Raw genomic sequence first — 20427 nt, 5'->3', positions numbered from 1 at the left:
CGGCGGCAGCCGCGCACCGAGCCGCACCCCCACCACCCCGCCCTTTTCTGGCTCAGGCGGACGTCTTGCGCGCCATGGCCGCCCAGGAGCGCGCTCAGCGATCCTCGGGCCTTCTCCTCCAGCCGCTGTCCTCGCTGCACGCCCGCGCGCACTTTCTCGCGTCGCTTCGCCTCGCGCACTCGCTCTCGTGGGAGCAGTGCCTCACGTTGGCCCACCTCCTGCAGCCGCGCACCTACGCCCGCAACCAACCGATCGTTAAGCAGGGCGACGCGCAGTCGGGCCTCTTTATCGTCCACTCCGGGCGATGCCGCTCCTACCGCGACCTCGACCTCTCCCCTCGACGCGGCGCCGGGGCGGACACGAGGCGGTCCGCGCGGGTGGAAGCGGACACGCTGGCGCCCCGTGACATGTTTGGGCACGTGGCAGTCACGCCGGCGTCTCTCGCGCCGTGTGGTTGCGCATGGCACTCTCATCTTGCTCCGCCCCGACGGTGCTCTCCATAGGCGCTGCTGAGGGAGGGCGACGGAAAGGCGCCGACGCACCTGCTGACTTACGTGCCAGAGACCGTAGAGGCGCAGCTCCTGCACTTGTCGCGGATTGACTACTTGCATCACCACCCCCTCCTCTCGGACGAGGCGAGGAGGGAGCTGCGGCTGGGCGCGCGGCTGGCGCCGACGGAGGAGACGCTGCGGGCGAACCACAGCGCCCGCCTCGGGTGGAACGCCGCGAAGCGGCGGTACGTCGCGGAGGCGGTGGCCCGTGCGCGGCGAAAGTGATAGTGTCTCGCTGCTCTATGACCGCTCACCCACGCGCACTCCACCACCTTCGTGTGTGTGGAGAAGTTACCTTACCTTACCTTATTACCTACGGTGTTCTTCTTGTTAGTTGTTTGTTCTTTCTCACCTTGCACCTATGGTGCCCTAGTGCACCATTTGCACTTTGATTCGCAGGAATGACGACACGCTCGTGGCTCGAGCGACACACAGTCACAGACACAAACAAGCTCACAAGACACATAGTCCCGTGCCCACAGTGTAAAGAATTTAAAACAAAATCAACTCTCTCTCACAGCAGACAGGCTCGACACAGGTGCGGACTGGCGCGTGCTAGCACGATCACAGGCAAACCACCGTGTAAAGAAAGAAAGAAAGCAAAAGACGACCCAACAGAGGGATGGGAGGACGGCACGCCGCCACCACACAGTGTGGGGGGGCGGAATTTCCGGAAAACATGCGTATTCGAATTCGTGGCTAGGCCTAGGGATCCACCACACACGCCGCCACCACACACACACACAGCAGGAGCCCACAGCCCAGCACTTTGTTTGGTCCAGCTCAGCCCCTTTCTCTCTCTCCAGAAACAGCACGTCGTGCAGACGAGACACACTGCTGCTGCACACGCCCCGAGGCCGAGCTCTGAGTCACAAACGTGAATCGAGTCATTCGACCCGCGCAGACCCCAAATTGCGGCCCAAAGAACCCCTCCAGTACGCTCCCTCCCTCGCCCCCCCCTCCCGGAGCCCCCCCCCCCCCGGTCGCCACTGCGCACTGCGTCCTTTTTCGCGCGGCTAGGCCGCCTCCGCCTTGGCCCTCGCCGCGGCCGCTGACGCGCGCCTCGCCTTGGCGGCAGCGACCGCCGCCTCGGCTGCCACCGCTGCTGCCTCAGCCGTCGTCGCTGCTTCCTCTGCCGCTGCCGCTGCTGCCTCTGCCGCCGCCGCTGCTGCCGCTGCTGCACCTGCCGCTGCTGCCGCCTGCGCGGTCGCAACGGCCGCCTCCTCCTCCGCCGCGGCCGCCTCCTCCTCCTCTGCCGCTGCCAGAGCGTCGGCCTCGGCTTCAGCCTCCCGGCGCACCTCCGCTGCCACCAAGGCTGCCTCCTCACCCGCCTCTGCCGTCTCCTCCTCACTCGCTTCGCCTGCCGCCTCGGCCTCCTCTCCCAACGCCTCGGCCAGCCCCTCGACCGACGTCTCCGCCGTGATGCCGTACCGAATCCGCTCCTCGTGCAGCGTCTCGAGAAGCCTGATCAACCCCTCCCTTTCCAGCTTCGCGGGCTTGGCTGCGGCTGCCTCTGACGGCGCCTCGGGATCCTGCGACGGCCCAGCGCCGCCACTCCCGGCGCCCTTCTTCTTCTTCTTCCCCTTCTTGCCCTTGCCGCGCTTCTCCGCCTCGACCTCCGCCAGCAGCTCCTCGGCGTGCCGCGCCGCCTCCGCCTCCGCCGCCGCCCGCTCCGCCGCCCTCTCCGCCGCCTCCTTCGTCGCCTCCTTCGCCGCCTTCTCGGCCGCCGCCTTGGCCGCCGCATGCTCCTCGAGGGCGCGCACACACTCGGCGCTGCCCTCCTCCTTGGCAACCTGCAGCGCCGTGAATCCAGCCTCCGTGCGCAGCTCCGTGTCGGCGCCCGCCCGCAGCAGGCAGTGGAGAGCGGCGGGGTCGTTCTGGTAGGTGGCGATGATCAACGCAGTGAGGCCGGCATTGTCCTGCTGGTTGATATCCGCGCCGTGCTGCAGCAGCAGCTCGGCCAGCCGCTCGTTGCCGTTGAGGGCGGCGAACATCAGCGCGGCGCTGCCTTCGCTGTTCTGCAGGTTGATCTCCCCGCCATGCTGCAGCAGCAGCTCGGTCACCCGCTCGTAGCCTTGTCGGGCGGCGTACAGCAGCGCGGTGCCGCCTTTGCTGTCCTGCAGGTTGATCGAAGCGCCACGCTGCAGCAGCGTCGCGGCCAGCCGCTCGTGGCCGTAGGCGGCGGCAGCCATCAGCAGTGTAATGCCGCTCACACCCTCACGAGTGAAAGTCGCGTCCACCCGCCCGCCGCCGTCGAGCCACGCCAGCACAGCCTCGTCGCCTTGCACAGCCGCCTCCACGACCTCCTCGGGGACGGCGTCCTCGCCCGTTCCGCTCTCCACGCCGCCGGAAGAGGACGCGGCAGTTGGTGCCGCCGCCGCCCCCTTGCCCGAGGCGGCATCGCCGTCCGCCCCTGCGCCGCCCGCCGCGCCGATCTCCTCGGGAACAGGCCCGCTGCTGCCGCCCGAAGCGCTGCCTGCCCCCGCGCCGCCCGCCTCGACCGCCGCCGCGTCGCGCCTCCCCACCGCCACCTCGCCGAGAAACGTCTTGACAGCCGCGACGCACTCGGTGTGGCCCTTCTCCTTGGCGATCTGCATCGCCGTCTTGCCGTCCGCAGTGCGCAGCGCCATGTCTGCGCCCGCCCGCAGAAGTTGGAGCACGACGGCAGGATGGCCTTCGATGGCGGCGCTCGTGAGCGCAGCGTCGCCGTCGCCGTCCTGAAGGTCGACCTCTGCCCCGTGCTGAAGAAGCAGCTCGACCACTTGCTCGCGGCCTTGGTTGGCGGCGAGCCGCTGTTAGGTTGATCTCCGCCCCGTGCCGCAGCAGCGTCTCGACCACCTGCACATGGCCGTTGAGGGCGGCGGACATCAGCGCGGTGACACCGTAGCTGTTTTGCGCGGCCAGCTTCGCGCCCCGCTTCAGCAGAACTTCGACCAGCTGCTTGTGACCGTTGCTGGCGGCGACCAGCAGGAGCGTGGGGGTTTTCTTCTTTTTTTGCCTCTCCTACCAATGTCGAAGACGCAACGGTCGCATAGACGCACAGCCACCGCACGGCGCAGCTCTCGCCTTCTGGCTGTGCCGGCGGCTCGTAGCTGGCCTCTTGCAGGCGCAAGCGGATGCCCTCCTCCGCGAGTGAGGCGTGGAAGACAAGCGAGACGGCCGCGGCGCGAGCGATGTCGATGGGATCGCAGCGAGAGAAGGCGCGCACGAGGAGGTCGAGGGCCCAACTTCAGAATCGTGCTTTTTTGGTTAGGGACCAAAGCGCGAAGGACCACTTTTATATTACCCAAAAGCTAGGCTACACAACGCCCTCTATGTTGGGTCAAGGCGGGCGCCTAGAAGAAAGCGCCGCCCCCCGAGGGGGAATCCCACCCGTACCCCGAGCCCCCGTCGAAGAGCGCGTCGAAAGCGTCGTCGCCTTCGTCGTACTCCTCCGCGTCAAAGCACCGGACCGGCTCCCCCCGGCCGTGCTCCCTTGCCCAGCGCATCTGCCGAACATGCGCACGCTGCTCCTCGCGCGCCCTCTCCTCCGCGGCGCGCGGCGTCCACCCGGTGGACGCCAACAGCGACTCGAGCGTCGCGCGATAAATCGCCTCGCCTTCCTCGCGTGATACCGCCTCGCCCGCCTCCTTCGCCACCGCCTTCTTCCCACGCCGCGATAGCTCCTCGCCGCCCTTGCTCGCCAGCGCCGGCGATGCCGCGGCGCGCCCGCCGCGCCCGCGCGCCCGCGCCTGAAAGGTAGCCCTGCCGCGCCCGGCGTCCCCCCGCGCCCGAAAGATGACCCGCGCCTCCTCCTCCGTCACGGGCGTCTCGCGACCCCCTCGCGCCTGGAGGATAGCCCGGGCCTCCTCGTCCGTCACGGGCATCTGCGTCTTGTGCTGCAGGGCAATCCTCAGCGCCCGGACGCGCTTGTCCTCCTCGGCCGCGGCCGCCGCGCTCGCCTCCGCCGCCCCAGAGCCCCCTCCTGCCACCGCCTCCTCCGCGTCCGCGCCGCTGTAAGTAGATGAATCCGACCACTTTTGGGTTAGGGACCGCGGGCGACAGGTTAGGGACCGATCGCCGCCGCATACGCCGGCGGACGGCCACCATCGGTGTTTTTGGCTTCGCCACCGTTCAAAGCGTGCGCAATGCGCTCGCCGACATCAAGCGAGCACGCCTGTCCGACGAGCGGCTTGCTGTGTGGACGCCTTCTTGTGGCTCTCGTCGAGAGCGTTTTGCGACCCGGCGGGTGGGAGAATATGTGTCGTCTGATGTGTCACTGTGTACGTCACATCGGTCTTGATAATAAGCACGGTCGATCCGTCGAAGCGATACACTCGTTCCTATCACGTTGGACGGCTGGCACGGGAGCTCTGTGCCAGCAACAGGAACCGAGCCGTACGGCAAGAAGAGCTCGATGGGGAGCGAGAACCGTCAGAGGAGCTTCAAGGGTAACCTGAAGTCCTCCGTGACGCGCTCAATCGCTCCCAAGCGGGTGGCTCTCGAAAACCGTCGATATCTTCCGGAAAGACTGCTCTTGCCGAGCAGCTGATATGCCCAGACGGAGGCGCAGAAAGGCTGCGAGTACTCAACGAGTTCCGCGACCTACGCAGTCAAACCTGGGGGGAACTGACCGCATCATGGCGGACTTCCGAAACCTCCGTGAGCACCTCTGACGGTTCTCGCTCCCCATCGAGCTCTTCTTGCCGTACGGCGGTCTTCCTGATGCGTGCCGGCACAGAGCTCTGTGCAAGCCGTCCAACGTGATCGTGACGAGTGTATCGCTTTGACGGATCGACCGTACTTGTTATCAAGACTGATATGACGTACACAGTGACACATCAGACGACACATGCTCTCCCACCCGCCGGGCCGCAAAACGCTCTCGACGAGAGCCACAAGAAGCCGTCCGCACAGCAAGCCGCTCGGTCGAACACGTTGCTCGCTCGATGCCGGCGAGCGCATTGCGCACGAGGTAGACGGTGGCGTAGCTAACATCACTGACGACGACCGTCCGCTGGCGTGGCGGCGGCGAGGCCGGTAGAAATCGCGAGAAACAGACTTTTTTTCTCACTAATGCACTCAAAGCACGAGTACAGCGTCTTGTTGGCGACTTGCGCCGCACGCAGGGACGATGAGCACCGACACCGGCACCCTGGCGACGCTCCCCGAGTGCACGCTGGCGGAGCTTGACGTGCTGCGATACGTCGATGTTATATTCGCCGATGAAGCGACTCGGGCAGGCCTCACCGCAGACATCGTTCGTCTCGTGTCGGGCCCCACACCGCAGTCGCAGGTGCTGACATCGTTCGAACCTGGCATCGAGAAGGTGCTAATCGGATGCCCACGCATCGCCGAAGGGCAGTCGACCGGGCCGGTCTACGCTGCGTACACGGGCGTGTGGAACACGACCGGAGGCGAATATAACGTCGGCCTCCAAGTTCAGGCGAAAATTCGTGCTTCGGTGCAAAGCTCCATCGTTGCGCAGGCCATGGCACAGAAGGCGCTGGCGCATGCGACTTGTCCAAAGGAGTACCGCACGCCAACGGAAAATGCCATCATTGTGATGGGCCCGCACGGCGCCTGCGACGTTGGCGCGATGTTTGCGACATCCTACATGCAAGACCTCGCCAAGCTGACTACGGCGCAATGCACTGCTCGCTGGCCGGCATCTGAGTCGCGCGTCTCCATGGCGCGCTCTCGGGGGCTCACGAGCTCGGATCCTCGTAGCGACGAGGCCGCTGCTCGACTCCTCGACGCGCTCCACATCACCCCGGGCACCCTCCGGCTAGAAGTCGGCGCAGCCGTCAAGCTCGTGGGCCTCTCGGACCGTCCCGAGCTCAACGGGAGGCTCGCAAAGATCACGCACGTGTTCGGCTCCGATCGCCGGTCGAAGATCGGCATCTTAGTTCCCAACGTGAAGGACGAGCTGTTTAACGACGACGTGAAAGGCGAAACGACGAGAGTGCGCGTGGCCAATGTTGCCGCCATCGAGGAAGAAGACATCCGCCCTTCGCATCTGTGCGTGGTCTGCGGGGAGGAGGCCCACCAGAGATGCGAGTGCAAGCTGCCTGGGACCTGGGTCTGCTCGAAGCAGTGCCAGAAAGCGAGCTGGAAGAACCACAAGAACGTCTGTCCGCTCCGCCGCCCGCGGTCTGGGAGCGCCAAGTGAAAAAGTATGGGGTCCGAGGAGTCGAGTGCTGACCCGCCTCTCGGCGGCGGCGGCGAGATGAAAGTCGAATTTACTACTGTACTGTACTTAACTAGTTTGTACACGACACTTCCAAAAAAATGAACGCCCCACAGCTTGGGAAATTGGCATATGTGGATGAAATTAAAATGACACGCGCGCTTCTGCTGACTTCTCCTTCTGTCTTCTGACGACCATATAGTTAATAGGAGCTGTACAAGGTTTCATCGCACACCGTATAGATAGGGAAGTGACTACTATCACCCCGCTCTCCTCGCGCGTCGCGCTGCGCGGCACGCCGAACGCGCCGCCGACGAAGGGGCACGAGCGCGCTGGCGGCGGCACGCTGCTCGGGATCAAGGTGCTGGGCGCCTTTCTCGGCGACGTCGGCTGGTGCTCGGCGCAGCTGGTCAAGCGGGTGCGCATCGCCCTCGAGCCGCTCGACGGCATCATCCAGCTGCGCGACGCGCCCAGCCTCGACATCGCGCAGCAGGCGCAGCACTGCCTCATGCGCTACTGCTCCAACACCACCCTCGTCTACTTCCTGCGCACCATGCCGGCGAGCCGCGTGGGTCGGCACCTGGGCGCTCGTGTGGACGCCGCTTCGGCAGCTCCACGCGCCTTTCCGAGCCGTCGACATCACGGCCGAGTCGGCGGCTGACTTCCAGCAGCTCTCCATCTTCACCGAGCTGCAGGACGCACACAGCACCCTCCTCGATGACTACGACTACGTGGCGAGGACCTACGAGCAGTACGACCGCCAGGTCTTCGACTACTGCAAGGAGGGCCTCGCACACTTCCGATTTCACCCCGACGGCCTCCCCGACCGCGACACACTCCTCCCGTTGGCCTGCTTCGATTCTGGCAGTGAGCATCTACAAAGCGCACAGCGTCGCTACTCCCAGATCATTCATCATGCAGCATGGCTCGGCTTTTTTGGAATGCGTTGCAGCTACCGGGCGTGGCTAGGCGGGAGGCGGTGCGCTTCATCGCCGTCAGCCAGTACCAGGCGGGCGCCTTCCTCAACACCGTCCCCTCACGCCGCGACCCTTTCGTATCCCGACGTGGGCGCTGTGCGCATCGCCGTCCAGCGGGCAGCGGCGCCTCGGGCTACCACTCGACGAGGCGCTCGCGCGGGGCGCCCCGACCTGCTCGGCGCGCGGCGGCAAGGTGCAGGACCCACTGGGCGACGCGGCCAGCAACATCGGCCGCCTCGGGCACTGCGGCCGCCATAACAGCCTCCTCGCCGCCCTGGCCAAGGTCATGCGGAGCGTGTGGGGCATCCATGCTCGTCGAGGTGGAGCCGCGGGACCACCTCGGCTACTCTAACGACTACCGGCCCGACGTCTCGGTGGCGGGCGCCGGACGCTCGCGCTCACGCCTCGTCGGCGACGTCAAGTTCAAGGACCCGCTCTCCTCCAACCCGGAGGACGTCCGCCAGCGAGGCGCTTTCGTCGGCCTCGGCAACACCGAGCCCGGCACGAGCGCGGACGTCTTCGGCCTCGAGCAGCGCGGCGCTGTCGGGGACGGCGACTTCAGGCCGAGCGACGGCGGCGGCTATGTGGCGTACAAGAAGGCGGACTACGCGCACGCCCTCTCGCGCTCGGACACCGACGTGCAGATGTACCTGTTCGAAACCTTCGGCGGGTGGTGCAACGCGGTCAAACGGCTGTTCTACCAGATGAAGGACAAGTGCGCAACAAGCTCTCGAAGCGGCAGCACGAGGACGAGGCGAGCTGGTCGACGCGGTCGTGGCTGTCGCTGCAGGCCCAGCGCATGTCAGTCGCGCTGCAGCTCGCGGCGGCGGAAGAGATTGCGACCGAGCTCAGGCTCGCCGTGGCGTCGGAGGACGCCGCCGTCGCCTACGGCTTTAGACTCCCCTGCGTCACTACGTGCCTCCCCGTCTTTGTAGCCTGGCGTTTGTGCCCCGTTTGTGCCGCGTCCCGTGCGCCCGAGTTCATTTTATAACAGCGTCTTCGTGAACCTCCAAAACCAAGCGGTGTACCAAGAGCAGACTGACTCAGATGTCAGAGAAACTCGTGTAAGGACTAAGGTAAGGTAAGGTGAGGTAAACTTCTGCACACACACGAGGTGGTGGGGGTTGGGCAAGGTAGGAGAAACTCGTGATCCATCACAACCAAGTTGCCAAGTATTTGCTTGCAAGACAATCTCGTAGAAAAGCTCAATGGGATGCTTGTGATGAAGGGCAACGGTGTGCCCGTGTGGCCGACTCGACGTCACCATCGAGTACATCGATGGCCGAACTCTCGCAACTCATGAAGGTGAATCTTGACAGGCCTTGTACTGCTCACCTCTCTCTCCCTCTCTCTCACGACTCTCTGCCGGCTCAGATGGTGAATTCTCACAGTGCAGGCGCGACGCGCAGGCAGGGCTCACCCCTCCATCCGGCCCCAATTCATCGCGCGGTAGGCGAGGCACCTGTGTGAACGGTTCACAGACCGTGTTATCCACACCGTTATATGCCAGAGAGGAGGCGCACGTTCTCACGGGCGAGCCATCGCGGCGGGCGGGCGGGCGGTGGGGGGGGGGGCACTCAGACGCGTGTGTACTAGAGCCCCTCCAATCTGGCGAGATCTCGCTATGATCTCGGCTAGTCTCTCTCGGCTAGATCTCTGCTAGACCTCGGCTAGATCTCGGCTAGACCTCGGGCTGCATCTCGGCTGATCTCGGCTACATCTCGCGCCCTTGAAGACGAGCCCGCTCTTGATGGAAGGCCGGAGGCGGCAGGACCGGCCTGCGGTCGAGGAAATAAATAAATAAATGAAACCTGCGGTCGAGGAGTATGAACAGGCAACCTTTATTAACTATAGGACCGGCCTGCGGCGGCGGCCCGTCCAAGGTAAGGAAGCTCTGTCAGCGCACATGTACATACATGTGTGGCGTGTGTCAGTGCATCCATGGCGCGTCAGTGCGCTCGTGTGCTGTGAGCAGAATGAAGCTTGGCGAGAGTGAGGTGGCGCAAGGACGAGGCAAGGAGGATAGCATGCAGCGGGAGGAGGGTGCTCACGTGTGGGCAAGAGATGGGTGATGTGAGCGAGTGGTGTGAGTGTGATTGGGCAAGAGACGGCTGTGATGTGTGAGGGCGTGGTGTGAGTGTGATGCAGTGCAGGGTGTGTGCTCACCGCCCACGGGCAGAACGTGGCTGACCCTCTGATAAGTGATCTGTGATCTGTGAGGGTCCGCCCGCAGGCGCATTTTGTCAATTTTGTATACCGAGGCGGTGCCCACAGTGCCGAGCGCAGGCATGCCTCAGAGCCCACAGGTCGGACCTTGAGACAGCGTTGTAGATCCCTGGGCGAGGGTGATGGCGTCCCCGTCGGGAAGGGCTGTCTGCAGTGGTGGTCTAGACCGTCACCCCGCCAGCGGCCCGGCGGGTTCGGCTTAGACCTCCACTGTCTGTCGGCGCCGATCAAGCATCAACTCGGCCGATTGAGGGGCTAGGGGCGAGTGCGTCGTCGCATGCCAAGATGAAAAAACTTAGAGCATAGCCCCTTGTGAAGCAATATGGTTAGCGAGTGCTCTGCTGAAGGAACATGAAGTTGAACAATGCTCAATGCACAATGGAGATTGAGAAGCGCCCGCACTGAGTCTGAGACAACACATACACCGAGTGCCGGAAATGGACACATGCTCCCCAAGGTCATGCAAGCCCCGGTGGGGGGAGAGAGGCAGAGTGTCTGAGAGAGCGAGCGTGTTGCCTCCCCCCCGTCCCCCCCGCCCCCCCGTCCCCCCCGCCCCCCCGTCCCAGCCGCCTACGAGTCGATCCGCACCTTGCCGAGCAGCGCCGCGCAGAAGCGGACGGCGCCGCCGCGCACGGTCCTCCACTTGGAGTCACACCCGCGCAGCAGCCGCAGCACGTCCTCCGTGTCCAGCATCATGTCCAGCTCCTCCTCCCCGAGCGGCGCCGCCAACAAGCCCCCGCCGCCCTCCTTCGCCCCGCCGCCCTCCTTCGCCCCACCGCCCGCCGCCGCGCCCGCCGCCACCGCCGCCGCCGCCGTCGTGCGTGCAGCCTTCTCCTCCGCCTTCGCCTCCGCCACCTCCGCCTCGGGCATCGCCACCGCCTTCGCCTCCGCCTCCGCCTCCGCCGTCGCCTCCGCCGTCGCCTCCGCCGCCTCGGTCTCGTCCGATGCGGCAGACCGCGGCGTCGGCGGCTCAGACTCGTCGTCGTCGTTGGGGGCCGCCTCCTTGTTGCGCAGCTTGAAGGCGGCCTGCCGGCACAGGCGGTGGCGGCTGGGAGGAGCGAGAGGGGCAGCGGGGAGGAGAGAGGCGGGCGGAGGGGTGAAGGGCAGCGGGGAGGAGAATTGGCAGGTGGAGGGGTGAGAGGAAGAGCGAGGCAACTGGGCGGTATCGCGTTTCAGATGTTCCTGGTGTCGCGCCCTCCGGAGCGCCTCGGAAAGTGTTTCGGAGGCGCCTCGGAGGTGCCTCGGAGGTGCCTCGGAGGTGCCTCGGAGGTGCCTCGGAGCTGTCTCTGAAGTGTCTCGGAGCTGTCTCTGAAGTGTCTCTGAAGTGTCTCGGAAAGCGCCGCGCCTGGCAGACGGTGGCGGCGGTCCTCCACTTTGAGCGGAGGAAGAACTGGAGCATCTCGCCCAAGTCGAGCATCAGCGAGTCCGAGTCGGCTCGCGGCCGCGACGCGCCCGCAAGCGACCCGTCGGGGAAGGGCGGAGGCTCCGCGGAGCAGCCTGCCGTCTGCAGCGGCGTGCTGTACTGCCCCGAGCCGTGCTGCCCCGTGCCGCCGCCGCCGGCGCCGCCGCCGCACGCGCCGCCCCCGCCGGGGCTGAGGCCGGGGCCGAGGTCGAAAGCGAGGCCGGGGCCGAGGCCGGGAAGCTCGGGCAGCTCCGCGCTGGGCAGCGCTGGAGGAGACGCCTGCGACATCAGCTGCGACGACGGCCACCTCTGCTGCGCGCCGCCACTCGCGCTGCCGCCCGTGCCGCCGCCCGCGCCGCCGCCCGCGCCGCCGCCCGCGCCGCCGCCCGCGCCGCCGCCCGCGCCGCCGCCCGCGCCGCCGCCCGCGCCCGCGGAGCGCGGCATCGGAGCGCGGGAGGGCGGCGGCGGCGCCTCGACGCGCCGGACCTTCGCTGGCGACGCCGTCGTGGAGGAGGAGCCTGTCAGAGAAGGACGAGGCGTGAACAAAAGAAGAAAGACGCAAACGCCGAGGCGGGGAGGAGGAGGTGCCGCCGCCGAAGCCGCCGAAGACTGCGCCGCCGAAGAGGCCCGACGAGATTGTGGCCTGTAGTTCACTCCGCAACCCACTCACTCTTGCGGTTCGCCGATGCAGAGCGCGCGTGCGAGAGCGCGTTGCCGAGGTGAGGAACGGCGCCGGCGCGGCGTGCGAGCTGTGAACCTGCGTGGTGCAGAAGAAGAGCCTCAGAGCGGGAGGACGGTCTCGAGGCGGGAGGACGGTCTCAGAGCGGGAGGACGGTCTCAAGGCGGGGGGACGGTCTCGTGCAGAGCATTCAGAGGACTGCGCGAGCACGAGGGGTGCGAATGCAGCCGAGAACGCGGCGGAGTGCGGCTGCATACACGAAGACGCGTCCTCTCGAGCGCTCGGTCGGCACACAAGAACCCGCAGCACATGCTACGCGCAGCATAGACGCGTCTTCTAGGGGGGGGGAGGGGTGCACCGTGCCCGCGGCGAGGTCGATGGTGGGGGGGGTGAAGGAGGAGTGGCGGAGGCGCTTTGGCGCGCACGCGACGCCGCCGGCGAGCGAGACGGGCGGCGAGGCGTCGCTCTTGCAGCCGGTCCCCGCCACGTTGACCGCCGCCACCGCGAAGCGGAGCGACGAGGCGCCCGACGGCGCGAGAGCCTGCAGGTGGGGGTGAGGGAGAGGGAGAGGGAGAGGGAGAGGGTGAGGATGGGGGAGAGGGAGAGGGAGAGGGTGAGGGAGAGGGAGAGGGTGAGGGAGAGGGAGAGGGAGAGGGGGAGGGAGAGGGAGAGGGTGAGGGTGAGGGTGAGGGTGAGGGAGAGGGAGGGAGAGGGTGAGGGTGAGGGTGAGGGTGAGGGTGAGGGAGAGGGAGAGGGTGAGGGAGAGGGAGAGAGGGGGAGGGGGAGGGGGAGGGGGGAAGTGGAGGCGAGGGAGTGAGCATGGCGAGAGCCTGCAGCCGCGCAATCTCGACGCGGGCGGCGGGGGCGGTCTTGTCGGCAAAAGAGGGGGAGAGGTTCTCGCTCCACGTGGCGCCCTCGTCGAAGGAGACGGACAGCTGGTACGCCGTCACCGGCAGCACCGGCCCGCCGGCGTGCGGCGGCACCCAGCGCACCTGCGAGATTGAGATTGAGATTGAGATTGAGATTGAGATTGAGATTGAGATTGAGATTGAGATTGCGCAGAGACGCGCGTCAGCTCGCGTCGCAGAGAGTGGCGAGGGCAGGAGGAAGGGCGGTGCGCGCGAGAGAGGGAGAGAGGGAGAGAGAGAGAGAGAGAGAGAGAGGGGGGGGGGGGGGGGAAAGGGTTAGGGAAAGGGAGAGGGAGAGGGAGAGGGAGAGGGAGAGGGAGAGGGAGAGGGAGAGAGAGAGAGAGAGAGAGAGGGAGAGGGAGAGGGAGAGGGGCGAGTATGGCGGCGTGAGATGGTGACGAGGCGCTTGAGCCCACGAAGCGGGTGGAGCCAGGCAGGGGCACCTCGTGACGCCCGCGGTGTGTGTGTGTGTCTCGGAGCGGCGTGTGTGGCGGCGCTGGAGGACGAGCGGCGGCAGGTGGCGGCCCTCGACCGTCCGCTCGTCTCGGAAGTGTCTCGGAAGTGTCTCGGAAGTGTCTCGGAAGTGTCTCGGAGGCGTCTCGGAGGCGTCTCGGAGGCGTCTCGGAAGTGTCTCGGAAGTGTCTCGGAAGTGTCTCGGAAGTGTCTCGGAAGTGTCCGCACCTCGACGGTCTTCTCGTCGCCCGTGCTGATGGCAAGCAGCCCCGTCGGCGCGGCGGCGCGGTGGGTGTTGGCGAGGTGCTGCGAGACCCAGTTGTTTGCGGAGACGCAGCGGTGGCAGAGGTGGCAGTACCGCTTGCCCGGCTGCCCGCGCCCCCCTCCGCCCGTCGCCGCCGTGCTCTTTGCGGCAGAGTGCAGCACGGTGCCCTGCGAGAAGGAAGACGCGCGAGGGAGGGTGGGTTGGCGGGTATGCAAGGCAGGAGGGCATGAGAAGGCACGGGTGGCCCGCAGTGCCTCCGAGGCGCGACGGCTCAGGCAGAGGCTCGACCCGCCCTCTGGCAAGCGCGTGTTGCTAGCAGGAAGTGTCTCGGAAAGCTCCGCACACCTTGTCGCTAGTCGGGTCGACAAACCAGACGACGCGGCGCGACTTTGGGGGCGCGCGGAGGAAGTAGTCGACGCCGAGCTCCTCCATCGAGAAGGGCTCCGCCTCGCTGTTCGGACCCTCCGTCTGCACCGAAAAGAAGGAGGAGGACTGGTACGACGCGCCCGCGAGCCGCAGCCGCCACGCCTCCTTGTCGACTGTGTTGGGGTGGAGCGCGTCGGACGCGGCGAAGGCGTAGGCGTCGCCGCGGCCGCTGCCAAGCGCGCCGATCGCCCACCCCTCGCCGTCGAAGAAGATGTGCAGCTCCACTGCTGCCGCACCAGCGCCGCCGGCCGCGCCCGCTTCCTTGCTGTAGTGCGCGCGGCCGCCGTAGTCGCAGCGGCGCTGCCACTCGCCGTTGAGGAAGCCAAGAGGCGCGGGCGCGCCGAGGGAGCGGAGGACGCCGACCATCGTTGCGGATTCGTTGATTGAGAGAACGGAGATTGACCTCACAGTTCTCCTTGGGGGCGCTGGAGCGGCCAAGGTGAGAGGCTGTGTGGCGAAAATGTTTTTCTTTTTTCGTTTGTAGTTGCCAAAACCACGTTTAGACTGTTCTTCACCTTTCTACCTGCCTACCTACCACGTTGGTAAGGAGAGGAGTGTGGTGCTAAACGGGTCGCAACTGCGGCAATGGCAGTTGGAACCTCGCATCCTGGCGGCCCGCCCCGCCGGCCCGCCCCGCCGGTCGCGGACACGCCCGACGCGCGAGTTTCTCGTCGCTGCGGACTACGAAAGGGACGCATGAAAATCTCAACGGTCAACAAGCCCCGCTGCACCCGAGGCACGACAGGCACTCGCCAACATTTCGGCTGTCGAACGCGGGCGGCGGGCGGCAAGCTTCGCCGCGGCAGAAGACGTTGTTCCGCACCCACGGCCCGTCCCTGCGAGTCTGTGTCACCGCGTTGGTGCCAGGCTCGCGCAAGTCCACGAGCTCCGCGTGCCAAGCGAAGCGCCCGCCACCTGGGGGACAGGTTGGCGACGCGTAGAACTGCAGGCTGTCGTAGCCTCGGCGCCTTGCCGCCGCATACATCCAGAGATTCAGGAGGTTACCGCACGAGGTCATCCGGTACCATCCCAACGCTGCATCGACATTGTACCAAGCCGTCTTGTGGTCGAGGGCACGCCGCACCGCGACAGTGTTCACGTCCGCTCTTCTCATGCCCAGCTGTCCTGCGGCGCCGCTCAAATACGACGCGAAGAACGTTGACACGCACTCCAAATCGCAGGAGGGCTCGTCTTCTTGCATGAGTGCAGCTGCGACGTGGAGCTTGTGCACGCCGCCCAGCGTGCGGCCCGTGCACCACATTATGTCCGAGCAGCCTCTGCCATAGTACATCCAAACGTTGTCGCTGCTGTGGGACCACTCGTCGGTCGTCCGCGTCACCGGCAGCAGCGTGTACGACTTGCCGAGCTCCGCATTGACCCGCTCCCATCGGCGCTGCTGCATCACGAAGCGCCCGTGAGGCGGGCCCGCCCAGTAGTTTCTACCGCCGCGCTCACATACGGGCATCGGCGGCTGCGATGAGGTGTACGCCGAACACAGAGGAGGCCCCGGCGGCTGAGATGGTCGCGGCGGCTGTGACGGTGGAGGGGCTGGCCGCGGCGTGCTGGGCGGTCGCGGCGGCTGTGGTGGTGGAGGGGCTGGCCGCGGCGTGCTGGGCCGGACGTGCGTGTCGTAACCAGCGTCGCCCTGCGCGCAGGACGACAGGTCCACGGAGCGGCGACGGTAGCAAAGGACCGGATCCGTCGACGTGACGACTACCGCCTCGCAGCCCGCCGTCGCGTCGCACCGCGCAAAGCAGTCCACCCTCGACGGAAGCGTACAACATGAGCTTCCGCCCGGTGTCTCGAGGTCCTCCGCGCCAGCCCCGGCGTAGCAATTTGTCGAGGCGTGCAGCGTCCACATGGCGGGCGGCGGTGAGCCTGGCGGCGGCGCGGGAGAGGTGGATGGCGGCGGCGGTGGCTGCTGTGGCGGCGGCAACTGCGGTGGCAACGGCGACGGCGACGGCGGCAACGGCGACGGCGACGGTGGCAATGGCGACGGCGACGGTGGCAACGGCGACGGCGATGGCGGCAACGGCGACGGTGACGGTGTAACTAAGGGAGAGCGAGCCAGGCGGGTGCTGAACTCGAGGGTGGTATTGATCGGGGGGCCGGCAAGCAACAGCATGACCCCGACAAAAACGAGGCTATAGCACGCCCACAGCCGCAGACAAGCAACCACCCTTTTCTTGGTGACGGATGTCCGCCCGTTTAGGAGCGTGGTGGCGTGAGGACGCAAAGGCGCAGAGGGGTACTCGACCTCCCCAGCTTTGCCACAGACGTCATCGAAGCTGCCCTGCATGCCACAGGCCTCTTTCCGCACTAAGAAAAGAAATCTGTGCTCCCGCCGCTCTGGCGGTCAGCAAAAGAGGAGCACGCTGCCATGCAGAGCGCTCGCTAAACGAGGCGTAAAAAACAGGCGCGTCCTAGACGCCATAGCGTCCATGATAAATAAAACCAGACGCGGCGAGCTGCGAGGTCCGGGGAGAAGATGGAAGTGTCATGGAGGTGAGTCCTCGTAACTAGTGGCCTTTCACGAGTTGGGGCCCCCACCCCAATCGTTATCGGCGGAAAACGTGGCTTTCCCTCAATGCCGTGAACAGGCGCTTTATCCATCAATCAATCCATCTATTCTTCTCTCTCTCCTCTAGCCGTGCCTTGAGGCCTCGCCGCGGCACTGGCTGCGCCGCGGTCCCGCACCCGTCGACGCAGCTCCCCCCGCGGAAGACCGCGCGTAGCAACGTCTTGACGATCGAGATGAGCGTGCCTGAAGCTCGCCCACCTACTGCCCCTGAGAGTTGGTTATTGAGTGGGATCAGCTCCCCCCCTTGGGATCGAAGCCGCCACAACCTCACACCCAACATCCCAGGCGGGATCAGAAGGGGACTCCACACCGGACACCGCCCGGGCACAGCCCCCCTACCCGTCGGATCGCACAGAGGGCCCCCTCGGAGCAGCCCACACACAATCGCGCATCGGCAGATTGAGTGCCTGAGTCAGGCAGACAGCAGACAAGGATGAGGGAGGAGAGAGAGAGAGAGAGGAGAGAGGAGAGGGTGAGGGTGTGTGCACACGTGTGGAGAGGGAGTGTGTCTGTGGTGGGCTGTAGTCTCTCTCTCTCTCTCTCTCTCTATTACCATTCCTCCATACATCCTCCCAGCTTCATCGGCGGGCGCCTGGGAGTGTGTCGTCAACTGGCCGGTGGTCTTTCAGCGTGGTGGGGTGGGTTTCGTGACCGTTCAGCGTCGATGCCGCCTTACTTACCTGTTCCCCGCTGGCGCGACCCAGCGCCGGCCAGCTCGCGCCGCAGATCGCTCGAGCTCATGAACGAGTTTCTCCCGCCGGGTTTGGAGGCAGCTCTCTCGCGCCGACCTTCGGCGCACCGCCGCTGCTGCTTGCAAGGTGCGTCGCGGCCCACCCTCACCTCGGGACAGTCTCGGGCCATCTTCGGGCTCCTCTCGCGCCCAGGCGACTCTCTTGCTCGATGGCCGCTCGCAGTCTCCGTCGCTCCCGCTTCTGTCGGGCGGCTCTGGCGCGGCGGACGGGTCGGCGGCGGAGGACGCGCAGGCGGAGAAGGGGGCGAGGGGCGGCTCCTTGCGAGGAAGAGAGAGGTGCAGCGGCGACACGCAGGCAAGCTGCGAGCAGGCGGAGCGGGCGAGCTTCGATTCAACGTCGTCGGCGACGCGCAGCGGCAGGAGCAGTGGCAGCGGCAGGGAGGCGAGCGGGCGCCGCTCCTCGCCGGACGAGGTGGACGAGGGCTTCGCGCGCTTCGCGCGCCTCGTCGCCGCGATGGAATCCTCCACCCGCGCCGACGGCGCCCCGCCCCGCCCCGTCGCCGCCCCGCCGTCGCCGCAGGGCGCAGGCGCCGCGCTCCCCTCCTCTCCGCCGCCGCCGCCGCTGCCGCCGCCGCCGACGCCGCGGCTCGGGCGGTCATCGCGGCGCGCGGCTGCGTGCGTCCTCCCACCGCTGGGTGGTGGTGGGTGAGTAGTGTGGCTGGGCACGCGACTAGGTGGGAGGCGGCGTACGCGCTGTCGCAGAACGTGGCAGAGCTCGGGATCGACGCATCGCCAGCTGTGTGCCACAAGGCGACGCCTCCGCTCGCCTCCTCTCGCCTCCTCTCGCCTCCTCTCGCCCCCTCTCGGCTCCGCTCGGCTCCTCTCGCCTCCTCTCGGCTCCGCTCGGCTCCTCTCGCCTCCTCTCGGCTTCGCTCGGCTCCTCTCGCCTCCTCTCGGCTCCGCTCGGCTCCTCTCGGCTCCTGACGGCTCCTCCCGGCTCCTCTCGGCATCGACGCTTCGCGGTGAGCCAACAAGGCGCTGCGTTTGAGCCGCGGCAACCCCGACGCCGCCGTCTCTTGGCTGATGGACGTGGCGGCGGCGGCGGCGGAGGGGGAGGAGGAGGCGGGTGATGAGGAGCCGCCGCCGATGCCCGCCAGTGACGGAGAGGAGGAGGGGGAGGGGGGTGGGGAGGAGGGGGGCGGTGCGGAGGGGGAGGCGGCGGGGGGGGAGAGCGGGCTCACCTCGGACCGCCTCGGCGAGCTGGCGGCGGCAACGAGGCTCGACGGGGCGCCCGCAGTCGGCCCAGACGGCTGTGGGTACCTTCCTAGACATTTCGTAGACACTTCGTAGACACTTCCTAGACACTCCGGGACGGGGGGTGCCGACCGGCCTCGGTCGGCAGAGCACTCACGGCCGCCGGCCGAGTGCGCGGTCTGTTGCCTAGGAAGTGTCTAGGAAGTGTCTAGGAAGTGTCCTCCCGCCGCCGGCCGAGGACACACGCCGGCCACTCTGGTGAGGAGCTGCCCGGCCCCCTCCCCAGGTTCATCATGCCCCCGCCGGCCGGGCGCGACGCTCAGCCCGACGCCCCGCGCGGCTCGATCACCCTCTCCGTGACCTGGCCGGCGGGCGGTGCTCCGGTGGCGCCCGGCCAGTCGGTGCTCGTGCAGGACCAGGCGGGGCGGCGCTTCCGCACCGTGCTGCCTCAGGGGATCCGGCCGGGCCAGTCCTTCCGCGTGGAGGTGCCCCGCCCCGCGCCGAGCAAGAGCAGCGGCCTCCCTTCCGGCGCCGCCGGCGCCGCCGCCCGCATCGGCGAGCCCGCCCGGGCCTCGTCCACCACGCACTCTCCGACCCGCTCGAAGACGTGGGAGGAAGTCGCCGTTGAGTAGGCGAGTTTGTCCCGGCCGCGAACCTGGCCGCCATGGACTATGGGTACGAGGCCGCCGCCACCGCCGCCGCCGCCTCCGCCGCCGTCCGCGCGGGCGGCGGCGGCGGCGGAAGCAGCCCGCAGCCGCTGCAGTCCGGCAGCCCCTCCGGCGGGGGGGCGTTTGCATCGCACGTGGCTGGCGCGGGCGGCGGCGAGGCGCGGCAGCTCGGCGAGGGCGAGGCGCCTCGCGCGCCGGCGCATCTGCCGCCGCTGTCGGCGCTCGAGTTGGTCGCCGGCTCGCCCCTCCGCCTGCCGGGCGGGGAGGTCGGGCTGGTGGTGGCGGTGGACGCGCCCGCCGAAGGCGTCGCCGACGAGGCTGGGGCGGGGCGCGGCTGGTGCGGTGCGCGGTGTGAGCGGCGCCTCTTCACAGCTGCGTGCCGCGTGAGCAGGCGGAGGCGGGGTACGGCACGGCGGTCACGCTGCTCACAAAGTGCGAGGCGAGCGACGCGCCGCTGCTGCTGCGCGCGTCTGCCGCGGAGCTGTCGGTGCCTGAGGCGGCTGCCACGGCGCGGCTCGCCCCAGCGTCGGGCGACGGCGGCGTGCCTCTATCAGCGGCGAGCCGGGCGAAGGCTTCATGCTCGAGCACGGTGGGCCATCCATTAGGCGGTGTGCCGCTCTCAGCGGCGAGCCTCTGCCGGCGGGCGGTGATGCCGCTGCAGCTCGGCCTCGCGCGGCTCGCGATGCGGCAGGCGACGCTGCTGCTTCTCTCGCGCCCGCCGGCTCCCGCCGCGTCGGACGCCGGCGAGGAGGGGAGCGACCCGATGTCGGTCGCCGTCGCCTCTGTCGCCTCGGACCCGCCGCAGCTGCTCGCGCTGCTCAAGCTCGCGCACGCCGCCGGCGGGCACGCCGGCGGAGGCGGCGGCGGCGGCGGCGGCGGCGCCGACAAGCCGCGCGGTGCGCTCGCATCGCTCGGGCCGCTCCTCGGGCGGGCTCCGGCGCAGTTCACTTGCCTGCTGCGCGACGAGGCGCTCGCCGATCTGCGGCGCGGGCTCTCCGCCGCCGGCAATGGCGAGGCACTCCTCTGGTCATCCGGAATGGTGACTTAGCAGGCGCGGGCTCTCCGCCGCCGTCTCACTCTCCGGGGGGGAGTGGCGCCCGGCGGGTAGCCGGAGCAGCGCGCCTCGCAGAGTGCACATCCCGGGCGCCGCCGCGCTGCTCGTCGAGGCGGACGAGCC

The 20427-nt window shown here is 67.5% G+C and overlaps 4 protein-coding genes across 4 annotated transcripts in view; 2 read left to right on the top strand and 2 right to left on the bottom strand.

Moving 5' to 3' along the window:
* Positions 1-1567: 1567 nt before the first annotated feature.
* EMIHUDRAFT_206317 (hypothetical protein) lies at positions 1568-4417 on the bottom strand (the record flags this gene model as incomplete). The annotated part of the gene is made up of 4 exons (XM_005777538.1): positions 1568-1618; positions 1850-2167; positions 4004-4225; positions 4334-4417. 4 exons carry the CDS (start codon positions 4415-4417, stop codon positions 1568-1570), a joined length of 675 nt encoding a protein of 224 aa, XP_005777595.1.
* A 1551-nt stretch (positions 4418-5968) lies between these two features.
* On the top strand, positions 5969-6787 carry EMIHUDRAFT_354267 (hypothetical protein). Its single transcript, XM_005777537.1, has 2 exons — positions 5969-6025; positions 6055-6787. Exon 2 carries the CDS (start codon positions 6097-6099, stop codon positions 6700-6702), a length of 606 nt encoding a protein of 201 aa, XP_005777594.1. The 5' UTR covers positions 5969-6025; positions 6055-6096; the 3' UTR covers positions 6703-6787.
* A 3415-nt stretch (positions 6788-10202) lies between these two features.
* On the bottom strand, positions 10203-14498 carry EMIHUDRAFT_435287 (hypothetical protein). Its single transcript, XM_005777536.1, has 8 exons — positions 13976-14498; positions 13594-13797; positions 12835-12996; positions 12363-12545; positions 12041-12082; positions 11890-11968; positions 11278-11843; positions 10203-10949 (listed from the first exon to the last, which is right to left on the bottom strand). Exons 1-8 carry the CDS (start codon positions 14420-14422, stop codon positions 10494-10496), a joined length of 2139 nt encoding a protein of 712 aa, XP_005777593.1. The 5' UTR covers positions 14423-14498; the 3' UTR covers positions 10203-10493.
* Positions 14499-18530: 4032 nt separating this feature from the next.
* The window catches only part of EMIHUDRAFT_450467 (hypothetical protein), a gene marked incomplete at its 3' end in the record, with an annotated part of 3121 nt that continues 1224 nt past the window's right edge, over positions 18531-20427 (top strand). Inside the window, exons 1-5 of the mRNA XM_005777535.1 lie at positions 18531-18641; positions 18869-19137; positions 19215-19567; positions 19642-20019; positions 20194-20289. Of these exons, the coding sequence (XP_005777592.1) occupies positions 18876-19137; positions 19215-19567; positions 19642-20019; positions 20194-20289 (1089 nt within the window). The 5' untranslated portion in view covers positions 18531-18641; positions 18869-18875. The remainder of the gene's footprint in view (positions 18642-18868; positions 19138-19214; positions 19568-19641; positions 20020-20193; positions 20290-20427) is intronic.

The sequence above is a fragment of the Emiliania huxleyi genome (assembly GCF_000372725.1).
Source record: "Emiliania huxleyi CCMP1516 unplaced genomic scaffold EMIHUscaffold_26, whole genome shotgun sequence".
In the NCBI taxonomy this organism is placed as follows: domain Eukaryota; phylum Haptophyta; order Isochrysidales; family Noelaerhabdaceae; genus Emiliania; species Emiliania huxleyi.
The sequence above is the reverse complement of the archived record's forward strand: the minus strand, read 5'-3'. Positions and strand labels throughout refer to the sequence as shown.